The 16,946-nt window shown below is 38.7% G+C and overlaps 1 protein-coding gene across 3 annotated transcripts in view; it reads right to left on the reverse strand.

The window, feature by feature from the left end:
- dnajb6b (DnaJ heat shock protein family (Hsp40) member B6b) overlaps positions 1 to 16,946 on the reverse strand; it is a 148,153-nt gene that overhangs the window by 123,631 nt on the left and 7,576 nt on the right. For all 3 annotated transcript variants that reach the window (XM_043690701.1, XM_043690700.1, XM_043690702.1), the window contains exons 2-3: positions 12,432 to 12,499; positions 5,402 to 5,498 (exon numbers count right to left, since the gene is read on the reverse strand). In XM_043690701.1, coding sequence (XP_043546636.1) covers positions 5,402 to 5,466 — 65 coding nt within the window. In that variant the 5' untranslated portion in view covers positions 5,467 to 5,498; positions 12,432 to 12,499. The remainder of the gene's footprint in view (positions 1 to 5,401; positions 5,499 to 12,431; positions 12,500 to 16,946) is intronic.

Consider the following 16,946-nt stretch of genomic DNA (forward strand, 5'->3'; position numbering starts at 1 on the left):
GTTCTCAGCACCATTCAAGAAAGGGGAAATAGTTATTCAGAAAATTACAAGCCAGTGAGCCCAAAATCAGTGGAGTTATTGGAAACCATTTCTGGGGCATATCTTGGAAAGTCAAAAAGTTAATCAAAGAGTCATCATACATTTACAAAAGGCAAATTGGGACAGACTGAAATGCAGGAATTCTTTAATGTAGAACAAATTGATCACAGTGAAGACCTGTTATACATTGTTAGATGCATTCTGGAATTTCAAAGTGCCACTCAAAAGACACAAGATGAAAATAGCAGTATGAATAGAAAAACTGACTAAAACAGAAATTCAAGTACATACAAGTCGATGGGCCAAATACTAGAAAATGTGATTATAATAATTAAGGAATTGTACTTGACTGGCAGACACTTGGTGGCTCAGGCCTTTTCCTTTGTGTGGATCTCTTTGACAGATGAATGTTTTCAGACTGGAAAACCATTGTGTGGGTGTTAAAGGGTCAGTTTTTGGCTGGTTTTAAACTGAGCAGGTGTCGAGAGAAGCATTATAAAATTTAAATACAAAACAAAGTCAACAGATGAGGAAAACTACAGGTTTCAAGATGACCGACAGGATGAACAAAAAGTAAAGAAACAAAATAGCTGTTCCCTTTAGTAAAAGGTGCAAGAACAAGGACGCACAAGTTTAAAGTGAAAAGCAGATTTAGAGAAGAAGCTAATTAAAAGGTGAAGAGAAAATGAGGTCTGCAGATGCTGGAGATCAGAGATGGAAATGTGTTGCTGGAGAAGCGCAGCAGGTCAGGCAGCATCTAGGGAACAGGAGAATCGACGTTTCGGGCATTATCCCTTCTTCAGATGCTGTTCCCTAGATGCTGCCTGACCTGCTGCGCTTCTCCAGCAACACATTTCCAATTAAAAGGTGAAGTCTTGTGGGATGCATGATGAGCCAGTAAGATGAATACAGAAACTGCGTTTGTCATAGAAGACAGTAGTGGTACAAGGGTGTTTTTCTGACTGGATACCCATGACCAGTAACGCTCCAAAGGGAACGGTGTTGGGTCTCCTGTTTGTTTTGATGTATATAGATAGCAGAATGTAATGGTCTGATCAATACATTTGTGGATGACAGAGATTGGAGAGCTGTGGATAGTGTGAAGACTTGTCAGAGGATACTGTAGGATATAAATAAGCTGGAGACTTGTGCAGAGAAATGGCAGGTGGGGTTTAATCCAGACAAATGAAAGGTGATGTACTTTGAAGACCATTTCAGGAGGGAAGTATCCAGTAAATGGCAAACCCTTAGTAGCAGAGGGATCTAGGCATCCAGGTCCACAGTTCCTTGAAAGTTGCAACACAGATGGATAAGGTCAGGTATAAAATATAAAAATTGTCAAGTCATATTGCAGCTGTACAGAACTTTAGTTAAACCACATCTGTAATATTGTGTGCAGTTAAGGTCACAACCTCACAAAAGAGGACAGGAGGCTTGAGGGAACTGAAACTGTTTACCAGAATGATGCCTGGTTTGGGGGGGTATTAGTTATGAAGAGTGACTGGACAAACTTGGAATGCTTTCATTTGAATGTTGAAGGTTGAGGTGCAACCTAAGAAGTTTACAACATTGAGGGGCATGAATAGAATGGATTGTCAGAGTCTTTTTTTCTCCGAGGGTAGAAATGTTAATGTCTAAGGGACAAGGGCTCAAGGAAAAATTGAGTAGTTTAAAGGATGAGAGTGTGTCAAATTTTATTTTTACAGAGAGTGGTAAATGCCTGGAATGTGTCTACAGCAAACATAAGGTGCTGGAGCTGTACCACCAAACTCTGCCGGCACACACTCCTGCGAAGCCACTGGAATGACACAGACACCAACACCTGCAACCTCAACCAGGTCAATATCCCCAGCATCCCCACAGAGGTAGAAAGTTTTTTAAATTTAAAAAGGTGTCATATTCTTGGTGGGCCAAAGGGCTGTACTATTCTTTGGTCTTTTGTTGTTTGATAGGCAGATAGAGATCCTTTACTCATATGATACCATGGATGAGATTGTATATGGTCAGAAACATTAGAGGACTGTTCTCCTTGAGACAAAAAAAAAGGTGCATCCAGAGATTTTCAAGATGAATGGTTCTGATAGTTGATATTGAAAACAATCTCTGGCAAGTGGATCAATAACAAGGTTACAATAATCAAAACTACTGATAAGACTGAAATTGTTTGGAGCACTTCTTCCACAATTATCAACTAGAGGGCATAGGTTTAGGGTGAGAGGGGAAAGATATAAAAAAAAGAGACCTAAGGGGCAACTTTTTCTCGCAGAGGGTGGTACATGTATGGAATGAGCTGCCAGAGGATGTGGTGGAGGCTGGTACAATTGCAACATTTAACAGGCATTTGGATGGGTATATGAATGGGAGGGGTTTGGAGGGATATGGGCCGGGTGCTAGCAGGTGGGACTAGATTGGGTTGGGATATCTGGTTGGCGTGGACGGGTTGGACCGAAGGGTCCGTCTCGGTGCTGTACATCTCTATGACTATCAGAACCTCAACCTGAAAAGCAGATTCCTTAAGTAACTTAAGTAAAATAGGTCACACAAGTACTCAATGAGGAAATTACACAATTACAGTAAAGCAGAGGTGCACAACCTCGTTTTCAGAAAGCCAGAGTTTTATTTTGATTTTGTTGCAAAGGTTCCAACAGACCTGGCTGCAGGCAGCTTGCCTTTACAAGCATTGTCTGGGCCTGACAAGATAAGCAGTTGAGCATTGCCCAGATGGCAGTGGTGAAGCAGTGATCAGTGGCAAAGCCTGGCGAGCCCAGATGGCAGTCAAAGCAGCTGGCATGTGAAGTGGCAGTTGGCAGCATGGTGGCGAGCAAGCCTGGCAGGACTTAGCCTAGTGTGGGGTGGAGCGAGTCCTTGAAGGAAAAGCCTGGCATGTAGCATCTGCAGGGCCAAGGCTAAGGTTTAACTTCACTTTATTTCTCTACTAACATCTGTAGTGTTAAACTTTAATGTATTTTTGTACCCAAGGTTTTACACCTAGTACCTTTGCACCCAAAATGGCACCAGCAATGGCAATATTATACACCTTTCACTGTAGAGTGATAGAGATTTACAGCATGGAAACAGACCCTTCGGTCCAATCCGTCCAACTCTTGTACTTGAAAATAAAACCAAAACTTAATTCTAGATCTAAATACAAAAAGACCAATTGGTCCTTTGGTGCAAGTTTCTACAATTTCATGATAGAATACATCCAGTCTGGGATACGCTCAGGCCTGTTCAGCAAAGCTTAAGTATTCATCATCCTGTCAAGCCAAGACAATGCTTGCAAAAGTAAACTGTCTGTAGCCAGATGCTTTATGCTCTTTAGGAACTCTCGTAACCAAATCAAAATCAATAAAGCACATATTCTAGAAAGATGTTGCAAAGATAAATAGAAGAACTTGCTAATAGTTTCTATAAGTAATTTCCAAAATGGTCAGAAACAGGAAACATTAAAAAGTACTGCTGCTAGCCTCTGTCATACAAAAAAATACTGTAGTTTTCCTGTTTATCAATTAATGATTCCTTCAGGAATAAACAAGCATAGATAGGTACTGACGTTAGACAATCCTGATTATTTTCATATGCTATTAGTGACAGAAGCCTTATTCAACTTATAATTGGACTTGTATAATAAAGAACTAAAGCAATCTGTGCAATAGCACTTATCCAAAATTTCATTTACAACCACTTAAGGCGAAAGCCAATTCTAAACAAAACGCAGACAGGGAATAATTAAAAGTCAGTCTCTGGTTTAGGGTTAAATACAAGCAGTATCTTCTTTCTGTCACTAGATGTCATCAGAGCATTTCACAAGTTAAAAAAAGTCAATTTGTTATAGCAGGCAACTGAACATTTGCCAGTTAAAATTCAAATATGCAAGGACAATTCTAAGAAACAAGCTGCTCAAAGTGGGCTTTGATGACCACACAATAAGAAAGCCAGGAAACTGAAGATGTGAGCAAGTAAAGAAAAAGCTGTGCTCCTCTTGAGCCAATTATTTCAAACTCTTCATTTTTTCAGTTTGATATCAATTACAGGGAAATGCTAGAGTTTATTAGGGCTTGACAATCAAGATACAGCAGAGTAAAGAGTTATGAAATCAAAGTCATGTTATTTTTGAATGATAATGAGCAGAACATGGAGGGAAGCCAGAGAATGCAACACATTTCAATTTTTCCAATGGCATTTGATAAAGTGCTACACAAGAGGTCAGTTCATAAGTTCCAAGATACAAGAGCATGGGGTTAGAACTAGATAGTATACCAAAAAGGTCAAGAGTGAACTTTTTTTTAAAAATCGCAAGGTGTAATCAGTAGAGTATCAACAAGAATCAACGCTTGGCTCTCAGCCACCTTCAACATTCACTGATTAAACTAGGAATGACTGCAAATCACAAGGACGCAGACCGCAAAATGGATAAAGGCTCATCAAGTTGGTTAATGGAGCACAATTGTGAAGTTATTCATTTTGCTTGGAACAATAGCAGAGCAGTGTTTAAGTGGAAAAACTAGCACATATCGGTATTGAAATCTTCATGCATGAATCATGTTAATTGCGTATTATGTAGTATTTCAGAGGCAATAACTTGTATGGCAGATCTTGAAAAGCAACATTAAAGGAGGTTTTACTGCAATTCTATGACAGCTTTGGTGAGATTACCAAGTACAACATATAGTTTGTCTCCCTAAGAAATAAGGCTCAGTGGATTAATCTCCGATGAGGGTGCTCCTTGAAAAAAATGTCTAATCATAGGCCTAGCATTTGCTGTAGTTTAGGAACACTAACCTCAATTTTAAAAAACCTGGGGGACTGGACAGGGTAGATGTAGGAGACGGTTTCCTATAGCTGGAGAAATGAGGGGATAAGGTTATTTAGCTGGGACTATGGCAAGCAGAATCTTTGCAACCCCCTACTCAGTTATGGATATGTCGTCAATGAGCATATTGAATACTAAAGGTTAGAACAATTATACATGCTACAGAAATCAAGGGATTAAATGGGAAACTGGCATCAAAAAGTGATTAGTATGATCCTACTGAACAGTACAGCAGGCTTGATGGCTATAGGGACTGCATTGAATTAGGATGAAGTGTCAATTAGCTTACAAGATGGGAATTAGTACTAAAAATCAGTTGCAAAATCAAGTATAGAAAACAAGTCGTCGGGAACTGGAACAAGTTTAATTAAAAGAACTGACAGACAAAAACTAAAATATTCAAAGTTATACAATAGATCAGCTTCATTTGTAAAATTCGAAATATAGATTCCCACCCAACTCATCTCCGATCATTTCACAGAATCAGTAAGCATTAAAATACGATTAATGCTAGAATATTCTATTACTGGTTCAGCATAAAATACTTACGATTTTTTAATTTCTTCCTGAGAAGCATTTTTATGTACTCCCAATACCTGGTAGTAGTCCACCATTTTTAGCGATTTAGTTCTTCTGGATGAAAACCCTAAAAAGTTACACAAAGTCAAAAAGTTCATTCAAGCATTTTGGTACATTCAAATGTCAAGAAACAGTAGATGAAAAATGTAAAAATCCTTGAAGTACAAACATTTAATAAGCAGAGCAAATTAATTATATTGAAACAGCTGGCCTCAGGACTGCAATACACTGTTCAAACAGACTACTGCGAGGTTTCTAACTTTAGGTCAGACAATGCAAAACATGATGCTAGAGAAAAGATTGCAAAGCTTTGTTATATTTCAAAGCAACTGTAGTTGTTATTTATTTTGCACAATGTGCAGAATCTATTAAGTGCATGGATTTAACTGCATATTTACAAATATCCAACCACTGGTTTAGTCACAAGAGAAAACAATTCTAGCCAAACTTCATATAAAAAAAAGTCGGTTCCAGTCAGGGCTTACATCTAGACAATCCATTGTCAATCTTAAAAAGATGAAAGAAATTTTGGTGAACATGGTATGAAATAAAGAGGGGTATGAGGGTTAGAACCAAATGGAGACCAAGACAATTATGAGTGCTATATATACACACACCTATCTAGTTTGCTATTGTCCTTTGAGGGGGAACATCCCATTCTGGCCTACATCTAACACCAGACCCACACTAACATGATGACTTTCCTGTGCCTTCAAGTAGTCTGAAAGCCATACAATTCAAGGCAATTAGGATGAGCAACAAATCCCGTCAGAAACACCTAAATCACAAAGACAAACCCAGAACGTCATTTTAAGTCACATTTTCACCATAAAATGTATAAACTAGGAGAAGTTCTGGAGATACCTTTCTTCACAAAGATGCAATGGTCCTATACTGCAAGTAGTGGACATTGCAACTAAAAAGCAGTTAGTTGCAACGACTGGATTATCTAACATGGTATTATACTAGTGTTTAAATCTGCTATCTACAAACAGAAAAGCAGCTTCCCTCAAATCACATTTGTCAACTTGTTACAGTTTCTTGTTATGAGATGCCAAATTACTTGATTCAAAACAGATCCTTGGCAATTTACTTTCTTTTAAACTCTTTATTCAAATACAATTTACTATTACCTCCACAAATTATTTATTGATCAACTAGGATAAAAAGAGTGATGAATCAGTCAACCCTTCAATTCTGACAGGAGCGGTCTGACCTATAAGGAAACAAACTAGCAGGTGAAAATAAAAAAAAAGTACATGAAAAAGTTTTTCTATCAAGTTCCCACAAGTGGAACAGCAACAAATCCACTGTAGACAGAATGCATTTTCTCAAGCCTGTGCTTGGTTAGCAACTCACTCTTTACTTTCAATTTCTCAGCTTCCAAAAGCAAAGACAGTTGCACACATTCATTTGTGTTACAACAATTTAAACCAGCCACACAGAAAAAGTTCATCTCATACCATAACCTGTTAAAATTTGAGGTAAACAACTATCCCAGGGGTTACTAAAGTAAAAATTAACAATTTTATTCTTTAAATCCAACAGAGAATATTAAAACCAACAACTATTTACAACTTTCTTTTAAACCTCCCTGGCTATAATACTAGTCAGATAAGGAAAATCCCGATTAAGATTTACAAAAAAACCTTGCAAAGCCAGTCAGCTTTGCAGATTCTCTCCAAGTTGGCCTCGATATTCTGCTGTGCAGACTCCTCACAGACAGCTCTTCAGCAAGCAGTCTACATTTGGTGGTCTTTGGCTGTTCTCCCCTTAACTGTTCAAAATGCCTAGCTTTATACCCCAAAACATCAGGTTGCTTCACTGGTTTTAATATTATCAAAATAATAAATTCAAATTTCATTGGATTTTGGTAACTTGGAGCATAATTTAAACGGATTGGCCAAATTCTAATTTTTGTTTTGGTTTCATGGCAACCCAGCTGCTGCTTTTTGTTTCGACCAGGTGTTACATTATTACACTGTTCAGGACTGTGCATTGTTAGTCCTAGCTCGCTTCCTCACTTAAAAGATACAGTACACCTCCAGACCTTCATAACACTTGACATAGCTTCCCTCTTTGGATTTTGGACGTACCATTCAATTTTAACTAGACACAAAGCTGAAGAGCACCATGACACATTGAGAACCTTACTGAGTTACATAGGCTTTACGACCTCCCTAACAATTTTCAGAAATAAAGCAGTCATTTAAGTCTGAAATACACTCCATTATTTTGCACTCAAATTTAGATTAGTAATGGATTATGGAAGCCAAGTAGGAAAAGAGAATTGAGGTCAAGATAAGATCAGCCATGATTATGTTGCAGAGCAAGCTAATGGGGCTGAATTACCTACTCCATCTTCTAGCTATTACAATTCACTACATTTGGATTTACATTAAGAGGTTGGGGGCAGACACCTTTCTCCTCCCCCCTCATTGCACAGTCCTTCATGGTAGGTAGAGTTACATGTTAATAGTATCTGCATTTTAGAGTCGGAGTCATTGAGATGTACAGCATGGAAACAGATTCTTCAGTCCAACCCGTCCATGCCGACCAGATATCCCAACCCAATCTAGTCCCACCTGCCAGCACCCGGCCCTCCCTCCAAACACTTCCTATTCATATACCCATCCAAATGCCTGTTAAAAGTTGCAATTGTACCAGCCTCCACCACATCCTCTGGCAGCTAATTCCATACATGTACCACCCTCTGCGTGAAAACGTTGCCCCTTAGGTCTCTTTTATATATCTTTCCCCTCTCACCCTAAACCTATGCCCTCTAGTTCGGGACTCCCCGACCCCAGGGAAAAGACTGTCTATTTATCATTGCACGCAATATTCCAACAGTGGCCTGACCAATGTCCTGTACAGCCGCAACATGACCTCCCAACTCCTACACTCAACACTCTGACCAATAGGGAAAGCATACCAAACGCCTTCTTCACTATCCTATCTACCTGCGACTCCACTTTCAAGGAGCTATGAACTTGCACTCCAAGGTCCCTTTGTTCAGCAACACTCCCTAGGACCTTACCATTAAGCGTACAAGTCCTGCTAAGATTTGGCTTTCCCAAAATGCAGCACCTCACATTTATCTGAATTAAACTCCATCTGCCACTTCTCAGCCCACAGGCCCATCAGGTCCAGACCCTGTTGTAATCTGCGGTAACCCTCTTCACTGTCCGCTACACCTCCAATTTTGAGGTCATCTGCAAACTTACTAACTGTACCTCTCATGCTCGCATCCAAATCATTTATGTAAATGACAAAAAGTAGATGACCCAGCACTAATCCTTGTGGCACTCCACTGGTCACAGGCCTCCAGTCTGAAAAACAACCCTCCACCACCACCCTCTGTCTTCTACCTTTGAGCCAGTTCTATATCCAAATGGCTAGTTCTCCCTGTAGTCCATGAGATCTAACCTTACTAATCAGTCTCCCATGGGGAACCTTGTCAAATGCCTTACTGAAGTCCATATAGATCACATCTACTGATCTGCCCTCAATCTTCTTTGTTGCTTCTTCAAAAAAAAACTCAATCAAGTTTGAGAGACATGATTTCCCACACATTTTGTTATCTGCAGGAAGTCAGCTGTTACCCTCTTGTACTCCAATCCCCAACTGCAGAGGAGGAGGATTTGGTGTACCTCCACAATACACCACAAGACTATGGTGAAACATCATGCCGAATTCAAATTTGGATTCTAGTTTTCAGTGCAGAGGAAGTGAGTTAGGTTTAAACTTGCAATAAAAAAATTCACTATAATCAAGTCTACTGCATCACTGCCTCTATGCTCTCAAAGATAGTATTCATTAGTATACCAATGAACAGTGTCCAACATATCTAAGAATGAGAAATCAAACTGAAGTTACAATTTAGGACTACTTCCATGCCAAATAGTGGAAGTTTTCTCCAGAGTTAAATAGCCCCACAACTAATTAATCAGCAATCCAGCAATGAATGGCAGTGGACAATCAAACAAGATTAGACTTCACAAATATTCCATTCCTGATTAGCCTTTCAGTGCAAAAGACAAGGCTGAAGTATTTGTAATCATCATCAGGAGTAGCATGCGAATGTATCATCTCAGCTATGGGAACTGACAACATTCAAGCAGTAGTATGAAAGACACTCCAGAATTCACTGTTTACCTACCCAAATTGCTCCAGTTAAGCTACAATAGCACCTGACCAATATGGCAAACCAGCCAGGTATGCCATGTCATTAGAAAACACAATAAATCCAGCCATTTACAACTCCATCTGCCTACTCTCAATCAGTAAAGTGGTGGAAGGGGTTGTCAACTATCCTTTTAACTGACTTTGGGTCAGCAATAACCTGCTCATTGAAGCATAGTCTCTGTCCCACCAGGACCACTCAGCTCATTTACAGGCTTCAGTCAAATATGAAGTAGAGAGCTGAATTCTAGAGGGGAGGTAGAAAGGCTACTCTTGACGATAGCATTTGAGAGAAAATGAAATCAAGGAGCCCAAGCAAAGCCAGAGCGAGAGTCAATGGGAATCAGTAAAAACTCTCCAAATTAGAGGTGCATACACAGCACTGAAAAAAAAAGTTATTAGAAGGTCAATCATTTCATACTTAGGACATCGCTCCAAGAATTCCTTAGGGTAATGCCCTGTGTCCACCATCTTTAGGAGCTTCAATGGCCTTCCCTGCATAAGATCAGTGGGATGGTCAATTATTGGACAATTTGTGACTCCTCAGATACTGAAGCAATCAACATCCATTGACCAGATCAACTAGGCTTCAGCTAAGTGGTAAGCAACATTATGCCAAACCAAAGTCAAGAAATGACATCTAATCAATCACTGAACCCCCCTGAACAAACATCCTGGATATTAACCGACAAGTAAATGAACTGCCAGCCAAAGATATTTCAGCTACCAGAACTAGCTGGAAGCTCAACTCTGCTAAAAATGCTAACTCCCTAAAAGGCTAAGTTAGGACTGTGATAGAATATTCATTTGCCAAGATGAGCTTAGCTCCAACACTCAAAAACACAATCCAAGACCAAGACCCACTGACCATCAATGTTGCAGTGACAGTGTGAACTGTATGATGTACAGCAAGCAGCATATTGCCAGGCATCTTTTAAAAGCATCTTCCAAACCCAAAGATGCACTTATTGTTTGCACATGCATTATTCAAATGGACAGTTTTTCTGCAAATATGTACAAATAAGTCTGCTGAAAGCAAGAAAGTAAATCTTTGGTTTAAATTTAAATATTTTTCTGCAAAGTACCATAAAGGAGCTTCAAGTTATGAAAGATTCTAGGCTTTCAACAGCAAAGCCCAATCAATTTAAATAGGAACTACATTAAAATGAGCCAGGTACTTTGTTAACATACAGACACCAATGAAGACAAGTCATTATGGCTGATCAGGAGTGTTTAGTGAGTGATTTTAGAGCATTTTCATGATACTGACCATGATATAGGTTTTAAACTTGCTATGGAAAAAGATAGTTTAAAAAATGTTCTGGACTGGGAGAAGGTAGATTTTATTAATCCAAGGCAGGATCTAGCCAAAGTAGACTGAAACAGCTACTTGACGGTAGGCCTACAGCAGAATGGTGGGAGGCATTCAAACAGGAATTGTGGAGAGTACAGGTCCAGCATGCTCCCATTAGGGTGAAATATAGAGGAGCAAAAGCTAGAAACTCGATGTCTAAGAATATTCAGGACTAGATAAGGAATGGAGGTGTAATACAGCTACGAAAGATGCAAATCAGTGGTGGGGGGGCGGGGCAGCCTCAGTATAGAAAGAGCAAGAGGGAAACTCAGAACAATTAGAAGAAAGAGGTGCATGAAAAAAAAAATGAGAGCAAGGTCTGATCAAGGATGGTCAGCACAGCTTTGCTAGAAGGAGCTCATACTTAAATTTGATTGAATCTTTCAAAGAAACGACCAAATGTGTAAATGAAGTTAGTGCAGTTGATGCAGATTATATGGATTTGACAAGGTCCCACTTTGGAGATGTGAGGTAAATAAAGAGAGGATGCCACACTCAACCTGGTCACTTAAACTCAGAGCATTTCAAACGCAAAGGCTATTTTTAATAGGAAAAAAACCATGTCCAGACACTGCACCCTTCCTGCACTGGATGAAATAGATGTCTAATACATCAACATGGCAATACATTTGGTAGTCAACTTGCCAATCTGCATCCTTTCTAGTACAGTAGAAATTGTAAAACATGGCAACCTTGCATCCATCCAGGTGAATGTAGGATGAAGTGTTTCAACACAGCATATTTCATTAAGCAATACTCAAATTAGGTCAACTTTGACATTCTTCTATTAATATCTAAATTCAGTACATACACTTTATTTATGACGTAGAAATATCAAACTTCTGTCTCACGTATCAATAGATTTTTCAGACTTTTATTCCCCCACAAAAAGCTCTTTGGTCAATAATGAGCTGCTAATCCTCATGTTAGAAAATGCAGACCAGGACAATCCAGATTTTTAAATCACTGGTTTGCTTTAAAAACAAAAGTCTACATGGCAAAAGCACAACTACAAACATTAGGACAAAGGAATACACACAAAAAAGCAAAGGCAGAATAAACAAAATTTCCATGGATAATTGGAGAGCTGCTAGAGATTAGAGAGAAATGAGGCCGCTATAAAAGACATTTGAACAATGTCAAATTGGAGATATTAAGGAGTGGGAATCAAGACCAGTGATCATGAAGAGGGAGAGGAAACAAAAGATGGGCCAGGAAGCAGACTGTTTGAGTGCAAGTGAAGGACGGCATTTGAATAAAACCATAAATGCCAATTATAGTACAGTAGATGGTTTCTATAATCACTTGCATAAATCAAGTCATAATCACATGCTCAAGTAATTTGGATTGGAAGGAAAATTAGAGATAGAGTATTTTCAAGTACAAGGGAGAATTGGTAGAACTGGCCCCAGTAGTATTGAATGGGCACTCTTTTCAGATCCATATTATTTTCTAAAAACCTACCTCTGAACCAGATGCTCAATCAACTTTCCAGTGTATTTTTCTTAGGCTCAAGCCCACTGTAAAGCAACCTGGAGCATTACAAAGAAGATAAAAAGTTATTCAAATTAAGTTCACATTAAAAATTTAGCAATAATGTTGTTCTTCAAACCTAGGTGTAACTTCGCCATACATTTAGAATTGGCACATACAGTGCAAAAGAAACATTTAAAGAAAGCTGCACTGAAAGAGTCCATCAGAAATGGATCAGAACAAAATTACATATTTACAGAGGTTTTTTTTTGCATTGAGCTACACAGCATCTAGATTCTTAAACCAGGCTTAGTATAGATCCATACATGGTTCTTTCAAATACTGAATTCTACAGTTCAATGAGATCCTTGGAACTTTGTTTTCCCATGGGCTCACGATTTCACTTGTACTAGTCATTTAAAAACCACAGACAATGGCAGAAAAAGTCAGCCAGACTGGTTTATTACTGATATGTAAATTACTTATGAAAATATTTTAATCTAAAAATATAAAACCTCTTTTCAAAATAAAAGAAACAGATGCTATGTAACGCAAGGTGAAATCAAAGCTTGATCAAAAAGAGTTCAGAGATTTGTACATCATAGACGTAAGGGACTGAAAGGAAAAATAAAGTAGTTACTTCAATTATTTTTCAACTGATGCACACATCACCATTGAGGTCAGAATTTATTGTCCATTCCTAATTGATTCAACTACACTCTGCAGTAGCAATCACATCACTGTGGATTTGGAGTCATGACTAGGTACGAATCTACCCCATCAAGTCACCTCAGAAGCTTGTATGTTTCAATGAGGTTACCTCATTTCTGAACTCCAATGAGTACAAGTCTAGCCTCTCCTAAGGTAGCCTCTCATAAGATGTTCTTATTCACATATTCCATTTCCTTTGAAATAAAGGTCAATGTTCCAATAGTCTTCCCTACTACCTGAACTTTATACGAGGTTTGACATTTATGCACAAGGTCTCCCAAGTCCACTGCTTCAACTTTCTAAAATATTTCACTATTTCAACTATTCAACTCTGATGTCCTTCCTGCCAAAGTGCTCCACTGCACATTTTCCTACGTTATATGCCATCTGCAAGGTTTTTGCTCAAACTGTGCATATCCCTGTAGACTGTCATCTTCACCACTCGCTTTCTCACTTGTGTGGTTGAATCATCCATAAGTATGGATACAGTACATTCACTGTCCTCAAAGTCATTAATAAATTGCAAATACCTTTGGCACTTCACTGGCAACAGGTTGCAATCCTGGAAATACACCTCCTTTCTCCCAAATGTCAATTGGCTAAGCAATCCTCTATGCAGGCTAACATCCATCTCCAACACCATGGGCTCTTATTATGTAGCCTAATGCTTGGTACTTTACTAAATACCTTACAAAAGTCCAAGCATATTATACCCACTGTACTATCAATCCTGCTCATTACTCCCTCAAAGAATTCTACCAAATTCGTCAGGCATTATTTCCCCATTGTGAAGCCATGCTAATTCTGCTTGAGTGTATTTCAGACAGAACAGACATTAAGATTAAGGTCTTACTGTCTTAATCAGTTTTTTGTTTTTTAAAAATTAAAAGTATTACACTGGTAGTTTTCCAATCCTGACAACAACCTAGCAAATAAGTTCAGTGGGTAACAGGGAAGACATACGAGGTAAAATGAAGGGCTTTTGCCCGAAACGTCAATTTTGAAGCCCCTTGGATGCTGCCTGAACTGCTGTGCTCTTCCAGCACCACTAATCCAGAACAGGGAAGACATGTTTCAAACAGATTCCCTTTCATCCTTAAATACTAGATGAATAGTCAAATCAATCTGTCCTCACACAATTGCCCTGCTATCCCCAGAACCTCTGCTGTATTTCAACTATGGCAAGCATATACTTTCTTACATAGAGACCAAAACTGAAAGCAAAATTTCAGGTGTGGTCTCACTAAGGCACTGTATAACTACAGGAAGACATTACTTCTGAACTCAATACTTTTTGCACTGAAGGCTGATGTACCATTTACCATCCAAATTACATGTTGCACCTGCCTGTCTATCATTGACTGTCAAGAGTGTGGTGCTGGAAAAGCACAGAAGGTCAGGCAGCATCTGAGGAGCAGGAGAAATCAACATTTCGGGCAGAAACCCTTCATCGGGAATCCCTTGACTGATGGACAATGACATCCAGATCCCTTTGTAATCAAAATGTGGGGAACTAGTGCTTGATCTCATGATAAGGGGTTAGCCATTTTAGTATTCAAAGAAAGCTTTCCTTGAGAGTATAAATCTTGGAATTCTGTAGATGAGGGGTGTGGTTTTCATGACCGGCATCTGCGGTAAATAAAATAATGAAGGCATGGAGTGGAGAGTTCAAGTACAAATACAAATTTTACTGAATAGAAACAAACTGCTTTGCAACAGGTTGTACACATTGTATATGTGGTTTCTATTTATTTTTAAGAGCCAGAAACTCAATGCTCTTCTGCAACATCCTTGTTCACAGACTGATTACTAATTTGCAATCAATCTGAAATATGGAGAACATTCTCTACACATCTTTCAAATGTCAAACTTGATAGTTTACAGATTTAAAACCGAAATGCTGCATTATTTTGTCAGCAAGGTCTTCCAGACTTGCATTGTGCCAATAAATTAGGGTTAGGAAAAGTAAATTCATCACAAGTCAATGGCACAATACAAATCTGAGGACGTGACCTTTAGCACAGAATGAAATATTAATCTTGATGTTTGTAACATACCAAGGTCCCACAGGTTGTGCAACTGACTAATGTTATTTCATTTGCATTTAGATTAAAACAAAATGAGATTGAAACAAATGTAACCCCAATTTTGCAACTAGAATTTTAAAAAAGCATTTGCTAGCAGTTCCCATTAGTTCTGTACCTACTAGAATGAAACACTGGGTAAATGTATTGTGCAGTTATTACAAACATATTAAAAGAGTATAAAGGTAAAGAAAAAGTGTAAAAATTATTTATGAAGATCATGCCAAAACTACAAGATTCCAGCAATCAAATATTGAACAGGTTGGGTTGCTTTCTTGCTGAATGCAAAGTGAAGATATCCTAATAGGTACCTTTAAAATTATGAACGTTCTGACAGAATACATCCACATAAACAAGCACACTGGAAGCCTTTGAGATGATCAATAAATCCAAGAGAACTCAGAAGAAACAAAGCAAAAGTGGTCGAGTTGTTGAAATAAGTGATACAGAAGTATTTAAGGCAAACCTAAATAAGCAGAAAGGAAAGGGGAAAGGAAGTTTTGCTGCTAAAGTTAATCCAGGATGACAAGATATTTTATTTAAGCATGAACACTAGTACCAGACAAACCATTTGTACTTTGGGTAAAAAAAAATTCCAGTTGACTCAAACAAAATGAAACTATAAAACAATGAAATTTGATTGGGGAAAATGTTTACCAATTGCATCAGCCCAGATTTCTAGTAAACTTAACGAAGACATTCCACTGAAACAATGGAGGTAAATGAATTTTAAGTTGCAAAATCAATTATTAAAATGCATGAATGAGACAATTTGTCAGAACTTCCTAATGATAGTGTAAATAGATTGCCTGAGATTTAATGCTATATCAAATCACAAGGTTTCAGATTTACCTTGTTTGGTGCTCCAACTTGATCTCAACTAATATATTAAAGCCTGAGCTAAGCTATTGGTGACGTGGCAGTGGTAGAAGGGAAAAGAAAATAGAAACTATTGTGCCCGAATAACAATCAGAATACCATTGGTTTCACAGAAAGAAAACCAGACAAGTCCACAAGGACGTTGAAGGAAGAAATATTTGAAGACCAAATTCAATCAAATTCAAAGAAAAAAAACTCATTATCAGATAGCTGGCTCCCAAACATTTGGTTACAAAACTTGAAGATTAATTTTCCTGCTCCTGCATCTCAAAGGCAAAAGGCTCCAATTTTAAATCATTCTGATGCAAAAATTTTAAGTGGCTCACATTTTTGAAGTATGAAACTAAACTTGAACATGATAAATTAAGAAATATCACAGAAACTTAAATAGAGTCATAGGGATATACAGCATGGGAACAGACCCTTCGGGCAAACCTGCCCATGCCGACCAGATATCCCAACCCAATCTAGTTCCACCTGCCAGCACCCGGCCCATATCCCTCCAAACTCTTCTTATTCATATACCCATCCAAGTGCCTCAAGTGTTGCAACTGTAACAGCCTCCACCACATCCTCTAGCAGCTAATTCCATACATGTACCACCCTCTGCAAGAAAAAGTTGCCCCTAAGGTCTCTTTTATATCTTTCTACCCTAAACCTATGTCCTCTAGTTCTGGACTCTCCAACCCCAGGGAAAAGATTTTGCCTATTTATTCCATCCATGCCCCTCAATTTTGTAAACCTCTAAGGTAACCCCTCAGCCTCCGACGCTCCAGGGAAAGCAGCCCCAGCCTTTTCAGCCTCTCCCCATAGCTCAGATCCTCCAACCCTG

The sequence above is a fragment of the Chiloscyllium plagiosum genome, chromosome 5 (genome assembly GCF_004010195.1).
Source record: "Chiloscyllium plagiosum isolate BGI_BamShark_2017 chromosome 5, ASM401019v2, whole genome shotgun sequence".
Lineage (NCBI taxonomy): Eukaryota > Metazoa > Chordata > Chondrichthyes > Orectolobiformes > Hemiscylliidae > Chiloscyllium > Chiloscyllium plagiosum.